This window comes from Perca flavescens, chromosome 17 (genome assembly GCF_004354835.1).
Source record: "Perca flavescens isolate YP-PL-M2 chromosome 17, PFLA_1.0, whole genome shotgun sequence".
In the NCBI taxonomy this organism is placed as follows: domain Eukaryota; kingdom Metazoa; phylum Chordata; class Actinopteri; order Perciformes; family Percidae; genus Perca; species Perca flavescens.
Window position 1 is genome coordinate 25,941,219 of NC_041347.1, and position 26,012 is coordinate 25,967,230.

The 26,012-nt window shown below is 38.4% G+C and overlaps 1 protein-coding gene across 1 annotated transcript in view; it reads right to left on the reverse strand.

The window, feature by feature from the left end:
• Positions 1-4,919: 4,919 nt before the first annotated feature.
• The window catches only part of kcnq5a (potassium voltage-gated channel, KQT-like subfamily, member 5a), a 109,210-nt gene continuing 88,117 nt past the window's right edge, over positions 4,920-26,012 (reverse strand). The window contains exons 10-14 of the mRNA XM_028602874.1: positions 16,333-16,574; positions 15,118-15,226; positions 10,717-10,848; positions 6,364-6,490; positions 4,920-6,002 (exon numbers count right to left, since the gene is read on the reverse strand). Coding sequence (XP_028458675.1) covers positions 4,926-6,002; positions 6,364-6,490; positions 10,717-10,848; positions 15,118-15,226; positions 16,333-16,574 — 1,687 coding nt within the window. The 3' untranslated portion in view covers positions 4,920-4,925. The remainder of the gene's footprint in view (positions 6,003-6,363; positions 6,491-10,716; positions 10,849-15,117; positions 15,227-16,332; positions 16,575-26,012) is intronic.

Sequence of the window (26,012 nt, forward strand, 5' to 3'; positions counted from 1 at the left end):
ATATTGTATTAATAAATATGGAATGTCGCCTAATCAAAACATATTGTAAGTATAGCATTATAAGGTGAAGAAATTTGCCAAATAAATAGTTTAAAAAAACCATACCCTTTACATCCATTATCCACAACCCCGAACTTGTTAAATCCTCATTCCGCAAAAGGCAACATGACCATGTCTTTTACTCTGCGAGTTTATAAATCTTTATTACTAAAAAAGACACAAAACAGAGCAGTTTAGTTAATTTGTACTTTATTAATGAATAATAAAATTATTTAGCATTTCTCATCCAGAAAACATAATGTGCACTTTAATAAATTAATTTCAAAGAAATAATAATGTTAACATTATCAAGCTTTAAGGCCCAGTTGTGTAATAAATTACTGTTCAAGCAGTAGAGAAATGGTATAAGCCATATAAAGTCTGTGGCTTAAGCGACATAATGTGAGCTGGATTCCCAACCCAAAATGAGCAGTTTGACTTCAACTATACAGTATGCTATGGGCTATTATGCAAACAGGACCTTATAGCCATGTGAAGAAAAAATGAAGACTTTTCATATACAAGAAAGGCACCCTTAAGCAATTTCCAGATTGCAAAAATTAGCATGTGTTATGAGGGGAATAATCCATGGGCTTTCCTTGTGTTTGATATATTGCTCCAAAGTAACTGACAGTTTTGGTTGGCCTCTTTTCATATGTAGCAAAGCTTAATCAATACCTACCAAAAAATCTATTCCAATATTAGGCATCAAACTACCATGTCACATTTTCAGGCTTCCCAAACTCACCCAAAACAACTGCTTTCAAGTTGATAATATATTTCATTCCAAAACAACTTCTGAATGGGCTGTAGAATATTTCAAAATCAAGTGTTTACAATTGACATTTGTTAGGAGATAATACTTGTTATATTCTACTACAAAATGTTAATTTGCTAAGTAATGCACCAACTCACAATTCAAAACAAAGGGAATATAACTGAAAAACAATGATGAATAAAGGTTGTGATTAACAAATTGAAATACATTTTAAGACTGCTGTGAACATGCAAAAACAAATCAAAACGGCTAACAAAAATTAAGATGGTTGACATAGTTTTGTGCTATCAAGAGTATTTTTAGGACTGTGTCATTTAAGAGAAACTTGCAAAACACCAGTTTCCATAGACCTGGCAGTGAAAGCTTCTCAATCTGAATATGGACTAAATGTCCCAAAATATGAATGTGTACACTTGAATAATTTTAAGCTTTGTAATAATCCTAAATGGTAAAATATTGTAATTATGATTAATATGGTGAGGAGGGAGTGCATGCACATTCAAAATCCTGGTAAATTATACTTTTCTTTGTAAAGAGGCCACGCATAACTACACATTTTAATTTCAATCTCTTTTGAGATTCTGACTCGTCTAGTTAGTCTACTGCCTGTTAGTCTCAAGTTTCTGAGTGCTGAAGTACCAAAGTCACGGTATCAATTAGGATTTTGTATTGAGATTACAGTTGTACATTTTTATAATCTCACTCCCTCCCTCTCCTAGCATGTAAATATATCAAATATGTTGACACTGTCAGCAGCAGAATGGAGACATGGATCAAGTAACAACATGCATACTGGATTAACAACAGTGCATGTACAGTATATTGTTATCATGGGTTCTCATCTGAATCCAAGATAACCTTCTATGCTATAAAGGGAGTATGTGCATTGCACATTTCTCCCTGTATCACCACACTACACCTAGTGTTGCTCTGGACTGGAAGGAGGGATTATGTTCAGTCCAGCAGCCTTTAATCCTCATTGATGCACACGATGCAACCAGCACCCAGTAAAAAGATAGGGTTTGTCCAAAAAAACTTGAAAAGACCTCAAAAGGTTGTATGTTTGTTCTAAAAATGTATCCTGATGTAGTAATTGGGTTATTTATAGAACTACTTTCAAATTAGAATATAATATTCATATATGCGGATACTTTTTGTTAAAGATTTGGAGGAAACATTACTTTAACATGCAGGACATCCAGGCCACTAGCGAGTGTGTGACTGCTCTTGCAACAGCTTGGACATGCAGCATCTCATGCTTGGCTGAGAAAGCCCATTTGATAAGCCTATACAGCTATTCAGCATTCAGACCATTAGCAACTAACTCACCAGGCTACTGTCCAAAGTAAGTGGAACATGGTCCAACACCTCGTCTTGAGTGATTGCTGATAGGCCAATTTCCCCCCAATAGGACTGTCTCATCCAAATTTACTGACAACTTGCTGACAGATGAAATTACAGTTTTTGCCGATTGCTCACAAACTAAAAGTGAATGCTTGGACAAAAGCATCAAAACCCCTAACTTTTGTAACCATGCTTTAAACAAAGACATCAAAAGTACAAACACGTTTTCTGCTTTGTACTACACGCTGTTTCTTACAATAGACACTTTGTTCAAGAACGAAAGAAGGATGAAAACTCTTGCAATCACTGGGAAATGCAAAACTCTATCTGAAATTAGCAACACACCTACACACATGATCCCCTTGTGTGCCGCAATTAGTCTGCAAGGAGTTCTCCATCATCATGCCATTTTAGGTCCCTACAATAAACTGCACACATAATCATATTTCTGGATGCACTATACAGGACGGACCACAGCAGCTGAGGGTTTGTTGTCATCTGTGATAATGATAGTTTCCACTGGGCTGCTCTGGTCTGGGACTGGTTCACCAACCACAATGTTGAAACTTCACAGTTGTATACTTGGCCCCTTACTCCCCCATTTCTCAATCCGAAAGAGGAATTATTTTTAGCTTGGTGTTGGAAAATGTATGAACGCCAACCACATGCCAACATGCCTCTTCTGCAAGCAATGGAAGAGGAATGCAGAGGAAGGCAGGATCCATTAACCATCCACCCCATCCTTTACAAAAAAAAATTGCAATTATTTATTTTTATTGTTAACAGTAACATATTGTACTGTAAATCTACTTTTCTTTGTGTTTTTTTTTGTTGTAAAAAGAATAAACTGTAAATATATTTTTTTCTGATGCCTTTCTTTTTTACATTCATTGAAATGCAATTAAATGTTCTGTACTGGAACTTTCACAGGAGCCTGTATGAAAAAATGGGTATACAAAGTACTAAAGAGAGTAGTGTTTTGTATAAAGTACATTAGTGTGTTATTGCTGCTTTGAAAGAATAATTCAAGTGGTGCATGTGTCTATCATTTGTTGCAAAAATGCCATTTTCAAAGAGGATTGTTACATTTTGATTGCAGTTTCATCTTGACATAGAACTGAGATAGAACACTTTGTGTCGTTTCTTATTTGGCTGTGGTGAACAGTTTTGACACAATGAGCCAAATTCCGCAACACGTGTGTAAGCAATCGGCAAAAACTGTAAGCAACCATAAAAACATTAACTACATTTCTGTGGTTGTACAAAATGAACAGAATTGATTGATTTGACCATTAACTCTTTTTTTTCTTTTTTTTTTTAAATTGAGCTGTTCCCATCATACCAGGCTTCACACAGACTGTAATTCTCCTTTCATTCATTTGTTTTCGGATACAGTCCATGCAGTGATATATATGAAAGCATTCGTAAAATGATGACATTTTACATTGCCAAAGACAGACATTGAATAAGGAGAGTGATTGGATCTCCTCTTCTTCCAAGAAAGTCTTTGAATGAAAAGTATTGTATGAAAAACTAAAGCAATAATACACAATGATTTGTGAGTCACAGCTCTTTTTCAAGTTGGCTGGAGTACTGTGGTTGTGAATGTGTCTGTCTGTCTGCCTGCCTGCCTGTGTGTCTGCGTGTGTGTGTGTGTGTGTGTGTGTGTGTGTGTGTGTGTGTGTGCATGTGCATGCGTCTGTGTGTCTGTGTACGGAAGAAGTGGTTGACCTATAGCTTCCAGTGGCTTGTTTGAGGTTTAACTACACCAACTTGCACCTATTTTTGGCTGTGAGACAATCATACAGTATTCCCTTCTGATTTGATTCAATCATTCAATTGTCAAGGTTGCCACAAGGCAGATGCCCTTCAATTTCTACAACAAACACTCCTGCTTGTTTTAGTGATGTGCCCAAACTACTTTGGTTTTTGTTTAGGATCAGACAGAAGTTAAAATGTAAGACTGTTGGAAATGACATTGAAAAGAAAGTTAACATTACTCACATTATATTTTTGTGGTGAACCAAATTATTTGATGTGCTTCTACACTTTGATGTCTAGTCTAGGCTCAGAAATCACAGGTAACATCCCTTTCTTGCTCTTTATTTGAAACAAAATTTTATTTTAGCAACCTTTTTATTAATATATGATCTTGTAAAAAGTTAATAAAATGAATCTCTAAATATCAGTAGATAAAGACCAAAGCAAATTCTCTTAAATGAAGGTATCTGGTATTTGTGTATTGTTTGTGTATTTTGTCTAATGTAAATATGCCCACTTTCATACATATTTTATACTTTTATTCTTAATAAAAGTAATTTTAATACCCTATAAAAAGTATTTAACATAATGAATGAGTGGATATAATCATGTTAGACAAAATATGAAACCTTGTATGTCCATATAGAAAACATTGATTGGACATTTCCAACACAATATATGTAGAGTGTAAAATACTTTAAAAGTGGCTTCCCCAACAATGGTTTGTACATACAGTATGCAAGTGTGTGTGTGTGTGTGTGTGTGTGTGTGTGTGTGTGTGTGAGAGAGAGAGATGTGTGTGTGTGTGTGTGTGTGTGTGTGTGTGTGTGTGTGTGTGAGAGAGAGAATGTGTGTGTGTGTGTGTGTGAGAGAGAATGTGTGTGTGTGTGTGTGTGTGTGTGTGTGTGTGTGTGTGTGTGTGTGTGTGTGAGAGAGAGAATGTGTGTGTGTGTGTGTGAGAGAATGTGTGTGTGTGTGTGTGTGTGTGTGTGTGTGTGTAGAGTTATGCCAGCTGTACGTGTGGGGACTGACTGAGAAACTCAGGGTGAGGTGCAGCCTCCTCCACAGTCTGTAAAAGGTCTGAGGGGATGCTGTCAGGTCCCTGGGACAGTAAGTTGAAATGTTCTTCTGTTGGCTCTAGTTTGCACTCCCTAATGAAGAATTCTGTTCCATCCCAGTTTCTAAGGTCACCGTAGGCATTGCCACGTTTGCTACCATTGCTGCTGCTGCTGTTGTTGAGCACGGAGGCGAGACCAGGGGCATGGCTGGTCGAAGGCTGGTTGAGATTGTTCACAGAGAGGGATTTTCCAAGACTGCCTTCCCAGTCTGAAGGCTTCTCTTCCGGGCTAGACGAGAGCAGCAGCAGGGGATCAAGCTCCAGGCTCATGTGCCTCCTCCAAACCCCCTCAGATTTCAAGCCAGTCTTCTCATGCAGCTGCACCCTTCCCTGGGTAGGGCCTGCCTCACTGTCCCCTTCCTCATCAGCATCAACACTGGATCCAACAACAAAAGAGGGGCCCAGGCTCCCCTCATCCACCGGCACTCCATCTGTCCTTTCATCTGGGACGGGGTCAGCGGAGTATCGGAGGTGGGAGGGATGCATCATGGGGGGCAGCCGGAGGGTAAAACCCCCTGTTGAGGGAGGTGGCGGTGGGAGGTCAGGAAAGTGTGCTGTTTTGGAGTTACCGTTGGGGGTGAGCAAGGTTGGGTAGGGGCTATCGGGAGGCAGCAGGGGTGATGGGGAGAGCGAGGCTGTTGACGGGGGATAGGATGGAGGTTCTGAGTCTGGGGGGCCGTCATCATCAGCGGGTGCCAGGATGAGCCGCAGGCCTCTAGGGTTGGCGCTAAGAGAACGACGTATGCCCCCATTGTTATTTCTTCCACCTCCAGCCGGATCACCTCTCTGGGGGGAGGGTAGATCCCTGCCAACAATGGAGGTCTGGTAGTCAGAGTTGCGATGCTGGTGGTTGTCCAGCTCAAACAGGGGAAGGGAGGAGAGTGTGAGTGCTGTGGGGCCTTTGTGTAGGACTTGGCGGTAAACGTCGAGCAAAGAGTCCAATTTTGATTCAATGGAAGTTACCTGGGCACAGAGAAAAGTGTAAGAGAGTAAGAACATGGATGGACGCAAAGAGAGAGAGAGAGCAACCAAGAGAGTGAAGCTTGAAGAGCTGTTAAGCAATTTATGACTTTTATTGATCTCAATTTTCAACCAAGAATTTTCCCATCTCTGGTGTTTTCAAAACTGATTTCAGACCACAAAGTGAGTTTTGAAAGCCAGAAATCTCCTGGCAAAATAATTCCTGAGTCATTGGTATTGGCCAAAAACCCAAATCAGCTCCTTGCACATCATCAACACTAAAGGGGAATGCAATCTAGCAAATGCATTAGTAAAGGATAGTGCTGATGTAGTTTTTCCCTTTTAGATTTTTTTCTCAACTCACCTGTCTCTCCACCTTACACACACGTCCCAGCATGCTCATGCTCTCTAGAGAGTCTCCATCTGGGTGCAGTTTGTCCCTCATCTTCTTATCCACAGGAACATGGCCTTTTCCCAGAATCTGATCCACCCTGATCCACACACAAACTGGTGTTAATATACTTGAAAAAATATTGATGTTGTAATATAAGTAGGCGCCCAAGCTTCATTTCAGGTTATCCCAAGTCAGGCAACAAACCTAAAGCAGCAGTAGGATGTTAAGATTAGAGTTAGTAGAACACACATCACACATAGCTTGGCTGTATCAGTGCCCTTATATGAAAACCCTGTATCTCCAAAATGGTCAGTTTTTCTGGAATAAAGATAAACAACAGATTGGATTAAATGCAGTATGTAGCCTGCATGGGTTTCATGGGCTCTTTTTAACAAATGAAAACCAAAAAAATAAAATAATAATAATAATAATCACATTTTCACAAGTCATAGGAAAAGGGAATAAAAGCACAAGTCATTTATGAGAACTATATCTCAAAATTAGGTTAACAAATACAGTATGTTCAAAACAAAGATCATATTGTTGATGTTGGGTGAAAACCTGATATCACACGATGACAATACATTTTTGAGTTAAAGAAATTCATCAGACCAGAAAATGTTTTCAGCCTACAGGATTACCCTTCCGCTTGAAAAATACCAATACTGAAGTTACAAGGTTTTAGCAGACCAGTGTTGTGTGTGTAAGTCCATTACCAGCTATTTATTTCACTTTCAATTCCAAAAGGAATAATGGAGACGTATACTGTATATTTCATTATGTTTTACTTTAAGACATTTAAAATCCAAGCTAGATGCTAAATGTTGCATTCAAATTACTAGTGAATCTGTAGCCAGCTTCTTAGTCAGCATTGATCAAGTTCTTTGACAATGTAATACTGTTGAATTAGTGGAGTTAATAAAGTTCGTACAGCTCTAACATGCATTGATCTAGTAAAGGTCAGCACCCAGAAAATACCACACATGATTTTGTTTTATCTACAACAAAAACACATGAATTGATTGGAAAACACATTCAAACACTTACAACTGCACACAAGTTAGCAACATTCACAGGCACACACGTTTCCCTATGGATGGGATCTAATGTAACAACAGGGATGATGTGTTTGGGCTGGTTTGTGTATAAACGTTAGTACACATTTGCATTATATGCAAAAAAAATGTATTAAAACCTCACCAAATGGCTGGAGTTAAATGCATTAGAATAATCATGTTTTAGGTAAACATTTGAATATGCTTTCTACTTTTAAAAACCCTTTTTGTGTGTCTGAATTGTCTATTGCAAACTCCAACCAACTGGTGCAGTAAGAAAGTCTGTTTGCGTGTGACATTTCACAGTCAGTCAGACACTTTTCAGGACAGCAAGGGAACTAATGGTCACCATAGGGGGAACTAATGGGATTCTAGTGTAGGTCAAACTTAAATGAATTTAAATAAAAGTAACCCTGAGCCAGGGAGCTTCTTCCTGTGGTTGCTGTAATAATAGTGCAGGGCAGGAGAAGACATGTTCCGTGGTCGGCTACTCAGGCTGGGACCAGAGCCCGCTGCACTGGCCAGTCTGGAGACAGGAGAAAGACTGGGTCAGATACATCTCTCTCTTTCTCTCTCTCTCTCTCTCTCTGTTTGTCTGTCTCTCAAACACACACACTAAAGCATGAAGCACAGGTGGACAATGAACAAATCCAGTCCTATACTAACTGACATTGGCATGTAGATAAACACAGAGGATGAGAGGGAAACGTAGGCTAAAAATGTAGTTATCAAAGGCCAATATTGGTACTGACATTTTCTAGATGGTCATGCTCTGATGTTTTTTATATTTAGAAATTGAATTATTTTCAGTTCGGCCATATTTGCAGTCTTAGTCCCACATTTGTATTCATGTCAATGCAGATAGGTTTATAAAACAGTATTTAGACTGTGATGTGTCAATAATAACCCACACTTCACTAAAAAAAAAGATAACTGAAAAAAGTATGTTTTTCATGTCATTATGTCTGGATTAACAAGACTCTTTTGATGAGGGAGGAACAGCAATGGCAAACATGATCTTGCAAATAGCTTATCCACAGGTCAAAGATTCCCCTCCAAGTCATGTTTAACAATGCAAATTATTTAATGAAATTATACAAATTCAAAGAATCAGTTGTGCACTTCTGTTTGCTTGTCATGATGTTGGCCACATTAGGGTTTAGATTATTATTATTACGTTATTTCTATCATCTTCAGAGAGTAAACCTGTGAAAACATAATATTAATAAGAAGACAGACATAATGGCGGTCTAGTAGCAATGCTAATGAGATACAGTAAATGTAGATTGCAGCACTCAGGTGGTCTGTGTGTACCTACAGCCAATAGACACACTTCTAGTCTTGCTGACAACACTGGCATCGTCTAGCATCACTCAGCACAGCAAAACACAAGATGACCAAGAGCTTAAAACAAACTTCCTTTTAAAAAACATGGTTTGTAAATGTGAAAGTCCCAATCCATAGCTGCATCATAGAACCCCCTGCTGAAACAATATTTCCAGTTTTGCTTTAAATAAATTAAGTGATTATAGACTTACTATACAAGAACTGAAAGTGTCTATATTGAAGCTGCAAAAGAAATAGGAACTGAACTAAAACAGCTGGATTTTGAAGGAATTATGATGAATCAGTTTCTTCATGTATCTAATATGATAAATGAAGTTGTATGACTTCAAATCAATTCTGGATTGGAGCTTTTACATGGGGACAAAATAGATGCATTGCTTCTCTAGGTAGCACTGAGTATCTTTTCTTAGATCACCTATGGTATGTTTGTTAGCTGGCAAAATATTCTAGTTGGATGAGGTCCTCAAGGAGCCCAAATCAGGATAATCAGTTTCCAGTGAGACAGAAATAAGTTATGTGTTAGTATTTAAAATATTATGTTACTTACTACTAATCAAAGAAAAATGGTGTGATAAAGCACCACTTCCTTAGTTGAACAATGTGGTAAGAAAACGTTTCTTAATGCATATCATTGAGGCCCAGATCACCACAGCTATTGTATGTCCACAATGTAACATCTCCATCAAAAAGTTTTTTTCTTTGTAAAACTTTGTCCATAACCTATTGCTTGAGCTCCTTAATGACCTCTAAAGCCAGACATGGGTCAAGCAGCCTATTTGGTAAATTTTTTTGTGCATGTACAATGTATAAAGACTACTATCTCAGATTCAATAAACCTCACCTAACTTCGACTCCGAGTAAACTAAAACCAAACTGTGGACTGCATCTTAACACAATTAGCAGAAATACACTACCGGTCAAAAGTTTGGGGTCACAGAAATTTCCATTCCACTCCATTATAGACAGAATACCAGCTGAGATTAGTTGCTTTGTTTTTTTAACTATGGCAGCAGTTTTCAGATTACATGTTTTCTCAGTTAGCCTTTTAAAATGATATCAGATTAGTAAACAGAATGTGCCTTTGGAACATTGGATGAATGGTTGCTGATAATGGGCAATGTAGATATTGCATTAAAGATTAGCCACTTCTTTCTACAACAGTTGAGAACCCTTTTGCAATTATGTAAGCGCAAAATGTAATCTGAAAACTGCTGCCCTGGTTAAAAAACAATGCAACTGATCTCAGCTGGTATTCTGTCTGTAACTTTTGACCGGTAATGTAAACCAAAGCTTCTGTGGCTATTTCCAACCTTTATGGGGTATTCAAGCGTAAGGATGCACTTTTTTGTCTTTTCACATGCATGAATGCATGCTGCTTGACCCAGGTGCAACATCCTCAAAGTTTTCGTTATGTTAGCGGGGAAGCAGTTGGCGAGCAGATAAGGACAGGGTAGGTCTAACCCCGGTGCAGACTGTTTCCTCCGGGCCTGGCTGTAATATAAATGCAGGGAGGGAGAGGATAAGGTCTTGACACGGCTGCTGAAAGGCTTTGGAGGGGGACCCACTACAGTGTCTAGTCTGGGAGACAAAGGGGACACACGTGTACATATACAGTACGTACACACAAACACACATTGGGTAGAAAAGACATAATTGGAAGTTAGATCAAGGTTAAAGTTGGTTAATTGTATTTAAAAGAATCATCTGTAGAGTGATAACCTCTTTTATATATATATATAGGACTAGCAGTAACTGCAGCAACATTGGCGGCCACATCCAAGTCCTGGAATAAAAACCTTTATAAAGAACAATTAACAGAAAAAATAGTAAACATGAAGATAAGAGCAAGTTCGCGTTAAAAAAGGGGTAAAAATCGTGTGAGTGTGTCTGTTTGTGTGTGTGTGTTTCTGTGAGTCCTGACCTAGTCTGAAGGCTCTTGATGCGACAGAGCATGTCCAAGTGTCCTGCAGAGTACTGCTCTATGACATCCTTCACATCGTATGGACGCAACGTCTCCTTAAACTTCTTTTTTGCAACGTGGAACTTCATGATCCTACACACACACACACACACACACACACACACACACACACACACACACACACACACACACACAGGGGATGCTGAAGTTAGTAACAAAGTCAAAAGTGGCTTGAAAAATAATGATGTAATTACTACAAGGAACCACTAGATGGTAGCAGCAGCTTTGGGACAATCCTTGTTACATATCACTTGTTGATCTTTCAACAGTGTTATAATGAAAACATTGTTAAAATCTCAAATACCTAAAGGAGTATCTAACGGGAAGTCACGGTTCCCTGGTTGTCTTGTCAAATCCATAACAATCAAAATGAATGACTTTGAAACTTGAGCGTAATCTTGTATCTCCTTTATTTGGTGAACAGAGCCACTGCTGAGCGGATAATATTGATACAGGTAAGGAGATCCATATACTTGGCACATTTGGATTCCCCGGTGGCTTCTGCTTTTCTCCAGTTGCCTGTTTTTCTCACTGTCTAAATGGAAACAAGGGTGACAGATGACCCTCTCTAATAACAGTCCTGACAGGGGAGGGGGTGTCCAACCATCAACCTGACACTCTGGGAAAGCCCTGGGCTCTGGCTGCCCGTGGAGGAGGCTGGGGTTGGGTGGTACGGGTGATCTGTGGTGATCTGTCTGTGTGTGTGTGTGTATGTGTGTGTGTGTGTGTGTGTGTGTGTGTGTGTGTGTGTGTGTATAGAGAAACAGAGGTGCTGGTAATAGAGGGGGTTTGATGGTCTTCGATTCACTAGAAAACAAACTACTTAGTAACTGCTTAGTAATTTCAGTTGTATGTCTGCAGATTTCAACTTAGATCTTTATTTATAAAATAAAGATCTTATTATTGCACCATCTCAGTTTCCTGATAATTTGTTAATTCACGCTCGGTATCAGAAAAGCCCCCCGACAGCAAGATAATGTCTTGGCATGTTATATCTCTCTAAACCTGCGAATATAACGGAATTTCAGAACAAGTGAAGTAATGACTGATTGGATATTCTCACCAAACTATCATTTTAAGAGGGAACATGGAACAAATTTGATTTGTGTCAAATGTGGATTATAAGGAGATTCCACTGGAAATTGTTACATAACTTGTACTCTCTGTTAAAATGATAAAAACTGGGGTGCCTGGTTAGCTCACCGGGTAGAGCATGCGCCTCATGTACAGAGGCTTAGTCCATGTCATTCCCCCTTTCATGCCCAAACTGTCCTATCAAATAAAGGCCTAAAATGCCCCAAAAAATTATCTTAAAAAAAAAATAATAATAATTCCAATATGGATAAAGTTGGATGTGACACACTGTGTTATACCCACCTGGCACTGTGTACAGCACAGGCAAGGGTCAGGTGTAGCTGGTAGAGCTATAGCTAGCTTAGAAAAGTGAAATGAGTGAAGTGAAAAGTGAAGTGAAAATGTGATTGGAGTGAGTAATACAGGGGGAAACATTTTTGGTAAGATACAAATTATTACATTTGTATACACACAGACTCAGAAGCTAATTACATTAATGGAGGATGATCAGTAGGATCAACACTGCAAATCATAATGACCTTGGCTTGGTCTTTTATCTTGCATTAGAATTTCAGACCTTTTATTTGTGATACAGTACTCTCCCGTCACCCAGTAATAACCATAAACCAAGCTTTATTGGTTAAATAATGTCATTTTAATGGCTTTTTGTTTTTTACCTTAAAAATGATTCTGAATTCTTAATAACATACAGAAATTTATCACAACTACATCATATTTGAACCAGACGTGATTTTTCTCCCCAACCTAACTCTTTTTTTATGGAAATACTGCTTTATTGATGGTGAAAATGGACATTTTTACAATAAAAAAAAATGTGAAGAGGGTGAGAAGCAGAAGTGGAGTGAGAGAATCAGTTGGCGCCAGTTGGATAAACATTCGCTCACAGGGTGCTGGTGCCAGTGTAAGAGATCAGGGTCTGCTGAAACGCACACACAAACACACACACACACACACACACACACACACACACACACACACACACACACACACACACACACACACAAACAGCTTGAACCCCCTTCAGGCAAACTCTCAAACCCAGCAGTAGACTTATGGAGGAAAATATGGAGAACAAATAGAGAAATCCATTTTAAAAAAGCTTTGCTTGAGGGAATCAAATATCGTGTGAACCCCTGCACTCATGGGTGAATGTATGTTTTTCCCATCCTACATGTATAGTGGAGAGAAGAAAGACAGGGCTGTGTTGTTGTGTTATATTAACTGTTATTGTAGCCCTGTGAGGGGATACACAAGGAGAGAGGGTTTCACCTAAACACTGAAAATACAAACATGTTTAGAATCTTCCTCAACAGTCATAATTTGTGATAAACTAACTTGTTTGGGTGTATGAAACCAAGCTGCAAAACATGTATACAGTAAGACTCTTTACACTATATAAATCCATCCTTCTGTTAGCTGGTGGTATTTTTTTTATAACCTAGTTGGATTCATGTAGCCATTCAAGTCCTGCATACTGAGAGATTCATGAACCTTTCCATCCATAGCTACAGATCATAAACAGCCTATAAAAAATACTTAGGCCAATAAATCAAAAGGAAATGCGATCAGACTTGAACAAGAGCTCAACTACAGAAAAGATTGTAATAACAAAACGGTCAACAACTAGCCAATCACAAAAGGAGGAGGCAGTTTAGTGACATCACCACTTAACCGGTAACTGTTCCGTTCTGGGGGCTGTGGTTTCACAATCAATAGACACAGGTGAGAAACTACCACCTCGTGGTTGTATACCTCCTCCAACCACTCAAGTTGTAGTAAACTTTCATATCTGCCCAGACTCATTTAATATATGTAGTGAAGACTTTGAAGCAATTTAATAAAAGTGTATTTTTTGGCGAAGCGAGGATGCTTCACACACAGCTTCGAGAAGCACAGCACAATCTATACAATCACATTCACTAAAGATTAGCGTGACCAATTCAGTATCCGTGTTTTTTGTTATGGCTTTGAATAATGGTCAGAAAGAAAAGTGTTTTTGCAGATTATGATGTTGCAGTGAAGTTGACCTTTGACCACCAAATTCTAATCAGTTCATCATTCGAATCCAAGTGGATGTTAGTCTGGCTATCACCAGACCAAGCTCAATCTTTTAAGATTGAACATTAGTCTGGGGAGTCTCCTCTGTATTTTCTACTGCACAAGAGGCGTGATCAACGGGCATAGTTCAAATGACTCTGTACGCAATTGGATAGTCCTTCAACCAATCAGACCAACGATCCGTGTGACGTAGCAGTGACAGCGGCATCAATCATCGTGTTAAACCCGCAAATAGCGCGCCAGGTGGATAAGCCAGTTTGTGATTGGTTCCCGCAAATTTGTAACAGAAGCAGAATAGATAAATGTACTGGTTTCCAGCCTGAGCTGGAGGGCGAAATCAAATTGCCGGCAGATCGGGCTGGGTTTACCCAGTCTAAGTGGATGTGCCAAATTTGAAGAAATTCCCTCAAGGCAAACTGAGATACCGCGTTCACAAAAATGGGACGGATGGTTGTACGGACAACCCGAAAATATAATGCCTCCGGCTGTTGCTGGCATGAAGAAAAAAATAAAATAAAGAAAAAAGCCCTATGGGAGGAGTTGAGGAATGATGTGACTAATCAAATAGATGTCCTTTGTCAAGAAGCCACAAAATACATAGAAATAGATACCACAGTCAATCGGGAGAGCAGGAGGGCTTCAATGGCACTACTGGCCAACAGGAAACACTGTTGATTCCAACAAACCATCACACATTCCAGCATGGTTTCAGAATCATCAGATCATCAACAGCCACACAGGAGAAGGGAAATGACTTAAATCATGTAAAAATCAAGATCAAGAATCTGCAGCTTCATATTTCCCACATAAACAGGAGAGTGGTATCAATCTTCTCATGTGACTCTAAAGAAATAATATATTTTTCTAAAATGTTGCTTTTTTTTTTAAGAAGGCAACAAATTAAAGCAATAGCTGTGGAAAACTCAGGCATGACTAAGTTGCCTGTCAGGGATGATTTTCCATCACCTTTAGGGAATCAAAGTTCTTTCAGTTTCTCACTTGATATTAGTATTCTGGATACGCATTTGAAAATGTGGTTGTTGATGCCTTTTCCACAGTCTCTTCACATCTACTTTACTGACTGAAACACAAGTCCTCAAACATTTGAAATATTTTGGTGATTTAAAGATGCTAATGATAAGAGCATCAGTTAGAATGCCTGAATGGTAAAGTGTAGCAGGACCTCACCTGACAGCTCTGATGACAGCCTTGAGGGGAGCTGATAGATCTTCCACCGTAACGTCGCAATGGCAGCCTCTCTCATCAAAGGAATCCTCTGTGGTCATGCCTGTGTCCACTGAGAGAGACAGACCGTCATTTCATCAATAAATGTAGCCCGGTGCAAAATCGTTTCCAGTCTTTAAATTTATAAAACGCTTTCTCCATAGTGTGTCTGGACAGGAGTCTTCAAGTATGTTTCAAACTGATACTATTTTGGTTTTTAGGGGGTGAGAATTCATGCCCTGCTTGATGATATTGTGTGCACAGGTTATAAAATCTGTTCAAATAAATGATACATAGGAATAAGAGGAGACACAGAGGTGCTATTAAAACAGTCAGCATTTTCATCTTTTACTGTAGGGTAGTTTCTGGGAAGTGTGAGGAAAAACACCAGTGCACAACATACTGTAGACATAAATACTAATTTAGGTCACAACAGTACATGCATGCCCCCTTCAAAGCGCACACAATGTCAGGAAGTACATGAAAGTGTATAATTTAAGTCCACCTGGATAAAAACAGAAATGCATAATATCTATAATCCTATATATCTAGGATATAGAGAGAATGTACACTATAGACAGTTGAAAGAATATCATTTTAAAAGAACCATACTGGTACATGTGTTATCTCATATTAAAAAGAAATATGATATGTTTGTTGTCTGACTTTAGGCTATGTGGTATTTTCTTGTAAAGGGGTCGACTGAGAATCTACCTATTTTCTCCACTACAGGGGTTTTGTGGTTGTATGCAAGCTCTGAGTGTAAACTAATTTTGATCTAAATCAGAATGCCTGATTAACCCTCAACAACATTCATTTTGTTGAGTTTTTTTCTCGCCCTGAGGAGCTTTAATGGTGTTATTCTCTTATTCCCCACTGTCTGACAGTATCACATATAGATTCAGCTTGTTTCAGCTCTTCACTGAATGTATCTTTTATTTTTTATATGTACATGTATAGTCTTTTTTTCATTTGTTGCATCATTACATCGTTGCCATGTGCATCATCTCATAAAGATTGGTCCAAAATTCAGCCAGACATACTGACATATGGTATCTTAGGAAACAGCATGTGTTTGTAATGGCATACTGTGCTAAAAAGGGTCATTTGTCAGATGTTGTGTTGGTTGGTTAGTTGCCATTAATAGTAAGATGGACAAACACACATAGTCCCACTCACCATCTGGGACAGCAGTGCGAGTCTGGCTCTTCAGCCTCAGTGACGGCCTAAACCGGGTCCGATCATTGAAGCTCCAGCTCTTCTGCACTTTGGCAGGGCTGCCACCCATCAGATCTGCGCCGCCCACCACCTCGTTGCCAGGGGAAGAGCGTTGGCGGTCGCTGATGGACGTCTGCCTGCTCTTCATGCTCTGACCACGGGGACTCGCCATCCGGACCCGCTCCTTAAAACTCAACTTCTGACTGCAGGGAGGGAGGAAAGAAAAGAGAGGGAAACAAGGATGTGGAAAGAGAAAGAGAGGGGAGAAAAACATTCAAAGATGCAAAGAGAAATATTTGGGATGGGGTAGACAGAGGGAGCAAGAGGGATGGAAGAGTTGACCAAGAGAGAGATGTTGGGAAGACAAAGGGGAAATTAGGGAAAGGGAGTTTAGGATGGAGTTGATAGAGGAAGAGAGTGTGTGACAAGAGGTCAGAGGTTGATAGAGAGACACAAGGAGAGAGAAAGAAAAAAGAGATGCTGTCAACACCTATTTCCCCTCAGAGAATAAGAAGAGTTCAGAGTGCAGACACAGGGCAACATTCTTTCGTTCCCTTCAGACCAAACATCATCGATTCAACTGACATGCCCAAAACACCAGAACACAGCCAGGCTGCCCGCCAAGCCACCAACACAAACCCTCAGCGTTGGATCCTGAAGTGCTGCAATCCTCACCTGATCGGCTGATAATCTATTCATGTATTCACTTTTAAAAACAGAGCTAATTAGATTTTTAAGGTGATAACGAAGCATGGGAACACTAATACATCATCACCACATTCTGTTTGAGACTATCTTAAACAAATGAGACCATTATTGAGAGAAGCCTCAAACAGCCTCAACATGATTATCCATCTTTAGATATTTTTGGGAAATGTTGGATTGCTTTACACCGTTCTTCACGAGCAAAAACGGCTAAATATTTTAGAGATTATGAAGGCAAATCCTTTTCAGCATTTGAATCAATGTTTATTGGTAAATCTAAACAATTAAAGATCCAACCGGACGCAACAGTGTTTTTATCAGAAATGTGGCTTTAATCTGAAAAACACAACCTTTGTTTTGGTCTCAATTATTCAATTTAGTTACACCATTGTGTGATATATCGATGGTCAAAATACTATTTATAATAACTTTAAAATACATTATGAATAATATTATATTACCATTAAAATCATACTGTGGTACATACAACAGGGGTTGGTGGGAAGGCAGTAAACTATAATGTTGCTATAAAGGCAAACAGATGAGCATGCAATGCAGCAGATGAATGAGAGAGAGATGCAGGGTTCCAACACATTTTCAATGCCACAATTTCACATTTTTCCATATCTCAGTGTACCACCTGAAATTCATTTTTTTAATCAGTTTGAATCAGCTTCAGTTTTTTTTTTTTTTTTTTTTTTCATTTGCCATAATTTCCCTACAGCCCTAAAACAAAATGTGGAGATAGGTCAGGCTATGTGAGACTATAATTTCCCAAACCTAGACCTGTGCTATATTTTCCTTACATTCCCAGACTTCACATCTACGGAGCCCCAGACGTGACATCTGAATTGTGGCCAGGAAATGCTAATTTGTGGCCACAATATACTAATTTGTGGACATGAAATACTAATTTGTGGCGACAATATACTGATTTGTGGCCACAAAATAGTATTTTGGGGATAAAAATGTAGCCTAACTATAATGCGGGTTAATGCCGGTGTTGCACCGAAAGCTGTGACCCATCAGAAACTGTGACCGCAGAGGGTGCTGCTGCACATTATCTGCCCATGCGTGGTAGACAATGGAGGGCGGAGAAGAGCGTCTACCCAAACGGCGTAAACATTAATACATTACATCCACAGGTGCAAGCTGTATGATTATTTGCGGTTTTCTATTGCTTCCTAAGGGGAAAGAATAAACCGCTTATGACCATATTAACCACCTCAGGCATAGTAACATATGACTGCATGCACGAGTTACATTTGTAATAACTTACCTAAAACCTTACACTAAACCTACATTAACTTAAAATAATCATATTTTACTGTAAAGAAAAGAAAGAACTAAATATTTAATGGACCAGCACATTGGATAAATTGTCAGAATATGTGACCCCACTGTAACTGTTTAATAAAGGAGTCAAAATATTGTTTGGGGTAGTTATGTCATCCCTTCACACTAATCTGATTCTGGACACGTTTTCTTATTTGGAATCATCACAGAGCCAGTACAACAGAGGTCACCATATCTGACAAGCAGCAGACGTCAGAATATGTGACCCCACTGTAACTGATACTGTACTTATAATATATGGTGACCTCTGAGGTACTGGCTCCGTGATGACTATAAATAAGAAAACGTGTCCAGATTAGTGTGAAGGGATGACATAACTACCCGCATTATAGTTAGGCTATACGTTGCTATCCCCCAGATACTATTTTGTGGCCACAAATAAGTATTTCGTGGCCACAAATTAGTATATTGTGGCCACAATTTCTTTTTTTGGATGTCATGTCTGGGGCTTCGTACACATCACATGGCAATGCATTCTCACCATGTTCAAGGCAAAATTATATATATTATTTGTAAGCAATACAGTGGTAGTAGTAGTTTCTTGTTCTGAATCTGCTGTATCCTGTATCTTCATATTGAAACAACCACAAATTATTTTGTTAGATACAGTGGATAGAGCAGAATAGATCTTTTAGTAATACATTTATTTATTACAATTCTTTCCATCTCTTAAGCTAAAAATGACTGAAAAGAGAAGTGCAGCAGTAATGCAGGGAGCATGCAGTAAAATGAGGAAAAGCTACAATACCCACATCCCTTATATAGAAAAAAATGCATAACTATGTTGTTGGGGGATAATTTAAGGTCCAACTGAAATCTCATTTAGTCATCCCTTTTTGCAGTCGCAAATAATATCAACATGTTTTTAAAATGAGCTGTTTATAGTTTAAATAATTAAAAGGAATTAAAAAAATAGCTAGACTATCTGTCCAATCTGTTTTTTCTGTTGAACGACTAAAACAACTATTGAACATAACAAGTTCCTTCCCGAGGCTATTTTGCAGCGGCACCATGGCTCCGTGCGGCCCTTAGCTCCGCCCAAGACGATTGTGATTGGTTTAAAGAAATGCCAATAAACCAGAGCACGTTTTTCTCCCATCCCAGAATGCTGTGTGGACTCGCCAGCCCCCCCTCCGCAGTGCTGTGGAGGAAGGTCTGGCAAGGCGAGAATAAATTTGCTGTAACTTAGCAGATAGTTAGCTATTTAGCCTGAAAATCTTGAGCAGCGTACTTTTCACCGGTGAATGTTTGTTTGGTCTTTTGTTCCAGCCAAGGTGTGGGACAAAATAAATGTGTGTTTATTGATTGTATGTTAGATCAGAAGGTGACTTTAGCAGGAAAGCTAATGTAGGTGGTTGTTCTTGTGTTGTGTAGCAGACTGCTGTCTGGCTCAGTGTGACTGTCTGTTCTGCCTGTGACAGAACGCTGACGTTACTGCTTTGTGCAAGATTTGATTGGCTACTTTAAAATGAGGTCTCCATCTATGTAGACGGGGACTGGAATGGTATTCCTTCAAATTAAAGCAAAACTAGTGATTTAGAGAACAGGTAGATGTTTTCAGTTGGACATTAAGATAAACTGAACCCAGCCCAATGAATTGCTCATTTTATTTCCATTTAGGAAATAATTAATTTTTTATAACTTGATGGGACACTATAGCCTCCAAAAAAAACTTTAAAAAAACCTCTGGCCCCAGGAATCTAAAACTTGATGGTTGTTCTCGAAGAATATGAATAAAAAACAGATATATTCATGTGGCTGGACTCGGAACAGTTTCTAGAAAATATAAAATAAAGGGGAATTTAGAGTAATAAGTATTTTTACTTATTACTCAACTCTAGTACTTTAACTTATTGAGCTTACCGAGGAAGTAGAACATTTCCCAAAAGTGACTGACATTTTCTTTTTCGTATGAATTTTAAATTCTAAGGTATTAAAGTATCATGGCAAGCTACATCCCATGATGTTTAGACTTTTAAGTGATTTTAGAATAAAAGGGGCTCAACATGCAATTAGTTGATTGCGGCAAATGTTTACCTACAGTGCATTCAGATTAATTTTTTCATTTATCTAAAAAATAAATACTTTTTTATTGTTATCTTTTAAAAACCTGTCTACTTTTACGATTTAAAGATTAGTTTTGGTGGAATTCTCCTTTAATTTGTAATACAGTACTCGTTTGCATTCGACAGGCAGCAGGCAGCATTAGTCGTCCCAGACAGAGTCCTAAAAAAGGGACGGAAGGAAGTTAAGTTTGTTTTCTTCTTTTTTCTTCATGCTATTAGTCAGTCATTCCCACAGGTTATTGGGGGCTAAGGGCAGGGCAGAGAGGATGCTGGGTAGTACTGTAGGTACCTCCTATATTTCCGATTGTACCTTCCGAAGAGCGAAGTAGCATAAGATGGATGGAGGAGGGAATGGAAAGATAAAGGAGGAAGGAGATTAAAAAAGGAGTTCAGCAGAGGAAGGAGAAGAGAAATTCTCTCCTGTCAAAACTGATGCAGAGTAAATACACAGAGAATGGGCAGGGGACATATTCCAGAGAAGGATGGGAATGGGTAAACAGGGATGTAATGGAAGGTAAACCCACCTGGACTCTCTCATATTGGGATGACAAATATATTTATGGTGTAAATTCATGACACAGTGTCATCAAACTAAAGCTATAGTATAGTTTTAAAGTATTACTCTGTATATGTACAACCTGGATGCTATTGTCCCCAACAAATTCGACCAAAGTTTCGCCACATGCTTCAGTGAGACACTATTGCTTGCCTGAGTTTGGCTCTTCAATCATACTGTATACAAAAGCTCCAAATCAACTCCAAAATCATGTCCTTGCAACACATCGATTGTTCTTGGCTGCGTTTGCCAGTTTAGTCTACTTTTCATTCTTTGGTGTGAATGCTGTTATTTGAGCCCTGCTGTGGACTAAACAGTACTCTTACAACTACAAACACATGTAAGTGCAGTATAATTTGGAATAAAGATTTTTTAGATTTTTCCATTAGAGAGCAGAATAAGTCAGCTACAGGTTTGAACACACCCTTAAATGACAAGAAATTGTCTCCAGGTTGATGGTAATCCGAGTTACAAAAAAAAAGTTTGAATCATTTGAATGAACTGTACCAGGAGGCGCAAACACACACAGACATCTACATACACACCGTCCCACATGCATGGAAGATGGCTGCCAGGAGTTTTCTCTGAGAACCTGGCCTCTTAGAATCTAACAAAAATCTACTAAATCCTTTATGGTATTCTCAAATTTAATGGTTAATTGCCTCAAGGAAAGAGTTGTGGCCGAAGGTTAAAGCTGCCAGAGAGAGAGGGGATAAGGCGAGTTTGAAGTATGATAAACTGATCATCATCCCAAGGGATGGACAAAGTCAGTTATTGGTCTAATGAGCTTTAAAGATCAGTTTTATATATGTTTGTGTACATGTATGTGAGTCTGTGTTCAGGACTTATATGTATGTAGCCTACTTGATTAAGATAAAATAACTTAGGGTACAAGATGTTCAATTAGATTATAATATAAGACTTATTTACTTTTAACTAAGATGACCAGCATAAATAAACTACCTAAAGGTTTAATACTTGCACATATTAATATATGTAGTCTAAGGAACAAAATTCAAGACCTGTCTTTATTTTTGCAACTAAACAAAATAGACATACTCATGATTTCTGAAACTCATTTGAATCTCTTCATAGATAATTCAGATGTTGATATAGGGGGGTTTTCAATTTATAGAAATTATCGAAACAGGTTTGGAGGTGGTGTGGCCATTTATATACGGGATAATTTCCCTGTTAAACTGAGACATGACTTAATGGTTGATGAAGTTGAAGTGTTACGGTTACAGGTACATATTCCAAATTTAAAACCGATTATTCTTGGATGTTGTTATAGGCCACCTAGTGCCAGGATAGAGTATGTAAATGGTTTATGTAATATGCTAGACAAGGTGAATGAGGAAAACAAAGAGCTATACTGGCTGGGTGATCTAAATATTGATTGGCTATCTGAGATTTGTCCTCTTGAAGAATAAGCTTAAAACCATGACAGACACCTGTGGTTTATCTCAATTAATGGATCAACCAACAAGAGTTTCTAGTAACAATACAGGATCTTTAATATCAAAATGAATTGATCATATTTACACTAATAATCCATGTGCTCAACACCTATTTCTGTGACAGTTGGCTTTAGTGATCACAATTGTATTGCTGTCTCCAGAAGAACTAAGCTACCTAGAGCCTGTCCTAAAATTATTATGAAAAGATCTTATAGGGTATTTAATGAGGAGTGTTTTTTAAATGAATTGGATAATATTAAATGGAATTTGATAAGTGATATTGATGATGTGGATATATCCCTTAATTTATTTGTGGATTGTTTTATGAGAGTTGTTAACAATCATGCCCCATTAAAGAAATTTACAGTTAAAGCCAAAAGTGCTCCTTGGGTTGATACTGAGTTAAAGAGCATAATGCAGTTCTTTCTAACTCTCTGGAGGACAGAACATTTTATTGTATTTTAAGGAATCAAGTGACCAAGGAGAACAGAGTGAAAAAGAAAAAATATTTTCAGAAGAGAATTTAAGACAGTGGTACAGATAGTAAGAGAATGTGGAATGTACTTAATGAAATCATGGGGAAAAAAAAATCTACTTTTACTTCTTTTGTTGAATTGAATGGAGTTTATTCGACTAAGCCAATAAAGATTGCAAATTATTTTAAGGATTATTTTGTTAATAAGGTTTCTAATTTTAGAGAGACAATGAAATACACTGTTGATTCCAACTCAAATGAGCTAATTGAAAGGTGTATTATGAAAGATAAACTGTGTAGTTTTGAATTTCATCAGGTTAATGTTGTGCAGGTAGAAATGTTGTTGAGATCTTTGACTGTTGGAGGGTCTGTTGGTACAGACAACTTGGATAGTCGGCTGTTGAAGTTAGCAGCTGGACATATCTCTAAACCAATCTGACGCATTTTTAACAGATGTCTGGTTAGTGGTGTGTGTCCAAAACTTTGGAAGGAGGGTAAGATAATCCCTTTACCCAAAGACACAAAATCTTTTGTGGCCCAAATAGTAGGCCTATTAGCATTTTGCCTATTCTAAGTAAATTATTGGAAAAGATTGTATTTGAGCAAGTGCAAGATTACTTTACTAACAATGATTTGACCACTATGTTATATGCTTATAGGTATGGTCATTCCACCTGCACTGCAATGACACAAATGTCGGATAGCTGGCTTACATCAATTGATAACTCAATGCTGGTGGGTACACTACTACTGGACTTTAGTGCTGCCTTCGATGTGATTGACCATGAGATTTTGATTTCTAAACTTATTAGTTATGGTTTTACTTCCTCAGCAATCAAGTGGTTTAAGAGCTATTTGTCGGAGAGGTCGCAAAGAGTTTATTTTAATGGTGCATTATCTTGTAGCAAGTCCCTGGATTGTGGTTTTCCTCAAGGAAGTTGCCTCGGACCTTTGTTATTTTCAATTTTTACAAATGATATGCCGTATATACTCAGTAAGGCTACATTGACTATGTTTGCTGATGATTCTACTCTTATTATGCAACCCCTACATGTTCAGAGCTTAATCAGGTTCTGTCTTGTGAGATTAGCAAATTGTATAATTGGATCAAAACAAATAAGCTTGTACTAAATATTTCAAAAACTATGAGTATAATATTTGGTTCTAAGTATAGATTATCGGACAATCCTAAAATTAATATACAAGTTAATGGTCAAAATGTACAGCAAGTAAAAAAGGTGAAGCTTCTTGGACTTTGGCTCGATTCTACATTGTCATGGTCTGATCACATCAACAAAGTTGTTGCTAAAATGGGCAGAGCTGTTGCAGTAATGCGTAAATGTGCACAATTTTTAAATTCACGGTTGTTTAGTCGTGTTGTTTGTACATTGGTTTTGTGTCATTTGGATTACTGATCTGTTGTATGGTCTGCTGCATCATGCAGTCATTTAAAAAAATTACAAGTGGCTCAAAATAACGCTGCAAGACTGGTCCTTGGTTGTTCTTTGAGAACTAGTGTTGCAGAGATGCATGAACGTCTTGCTTGGCTGGTAGTTAAGCACAGACTATCTGCTAATATGTTAGGATATTTTCATAGAATTATTAACACTCGGATTCCAAAATTTCTTTATGACAATATAATTTACTATTCAGATATGCATTCACATTACACAAGTGGGGCGAATAGTCGACAGATTTCTTTACCCCTACCTAAATCTGACCGAGAGGACCGTGTTTTATAGGTCAATTGTGTTTTGGAACAATCTTCCAGTTGGGGTTCGTGAAATCAAGGGAAAAACTGGTTTTAAAAAATGACTAAGACTGTATTTGTTTTCAACATCATAATATTGTCTGGATTGGCTGAGAGAGGTTGTATCATGTGCTATGTTGTTTTGTATTATTTTACTATTATTCTAATCAGTACTTTTTGTATTGTTATTTTTTCTTGTTCTATTATGTGTATTAATATATGATATTTTTGTGAGTAATTGTGATTGTAATTACTCACATACACGTTTTGTATGTATTGTTTGGACCCCAGGAAGACTAGCTGTCGTCTCGGCGGCAGCTAATGGGGATCCTTTTAAATAAACAAATAAACAAACACACCCTGCAAGGCACACCTGCCTACACACATAAACTCCAGATTAAACCCCATTATACTTTATTTCATGTTGCCTCTCATTGCCAATATCCAGCACTCATACACTCAGCATGATGTCTGCGGTAGCACTTTGTGGTGCGCCTTATGTTTACTACTGCTGGTGTTTACAACTCTGCTTAAACAAAAAAACACCAGCCGTTTACCACGGCATCAACCGCCGCCGGGCAACTGAAAGTCTGTAAAACCACTAATAACACAGTGTTGTGTGTTCTCTCGGTGGAGGGGAAGATAAAAGTGCACATAATTACGATTTCACAAGTGTAAATTGGACTGTAACAAACGTTTCTAAGAAAGAAAAGTGTAATTAAACACAGTCCTAAACAGAAGCATTTCTGAGGGATGAATGCTGCTGTGAATGCAACAAAGTCTAATTAAAAGTAGTTGTGTTTAAGGATGCACATTTGTGTGTGTGTGTGTGTGTGTGTGTGTGTGTGTGTGTGTGTGTGTGTGTGTGTGTGTGTGTGTGTGTGTGTGTGTGTGTCTGTCTTAAGTTTAAATGCCTAAGAAGCTGCTGGCTCAATTTAAGACTCCCAAATGTTGCCAAAGTAGCGCTGCACTTTAAAAACTATACTAGCATAATTAAACTCACAAATCTCTCTCTGTCTTCTTCCCCTCTCTGAAATCCCCTATCTCCCCCTCCCCTCCCCTCTCCGTTTTTTAACTTTGCTCTGTCTTTCCTAGACTTGTGTTTGATGATTATATAAATACCATCCCAATGGAAAAAGTGTGTCACGGTACAGACATGGTACAGACTCCTGTCTTTGAAGGCGTGTGTGCATGCATACACATGCACACACGTGTACACACACACACACACACACACACACACACACACACACACACACACACACACACACAC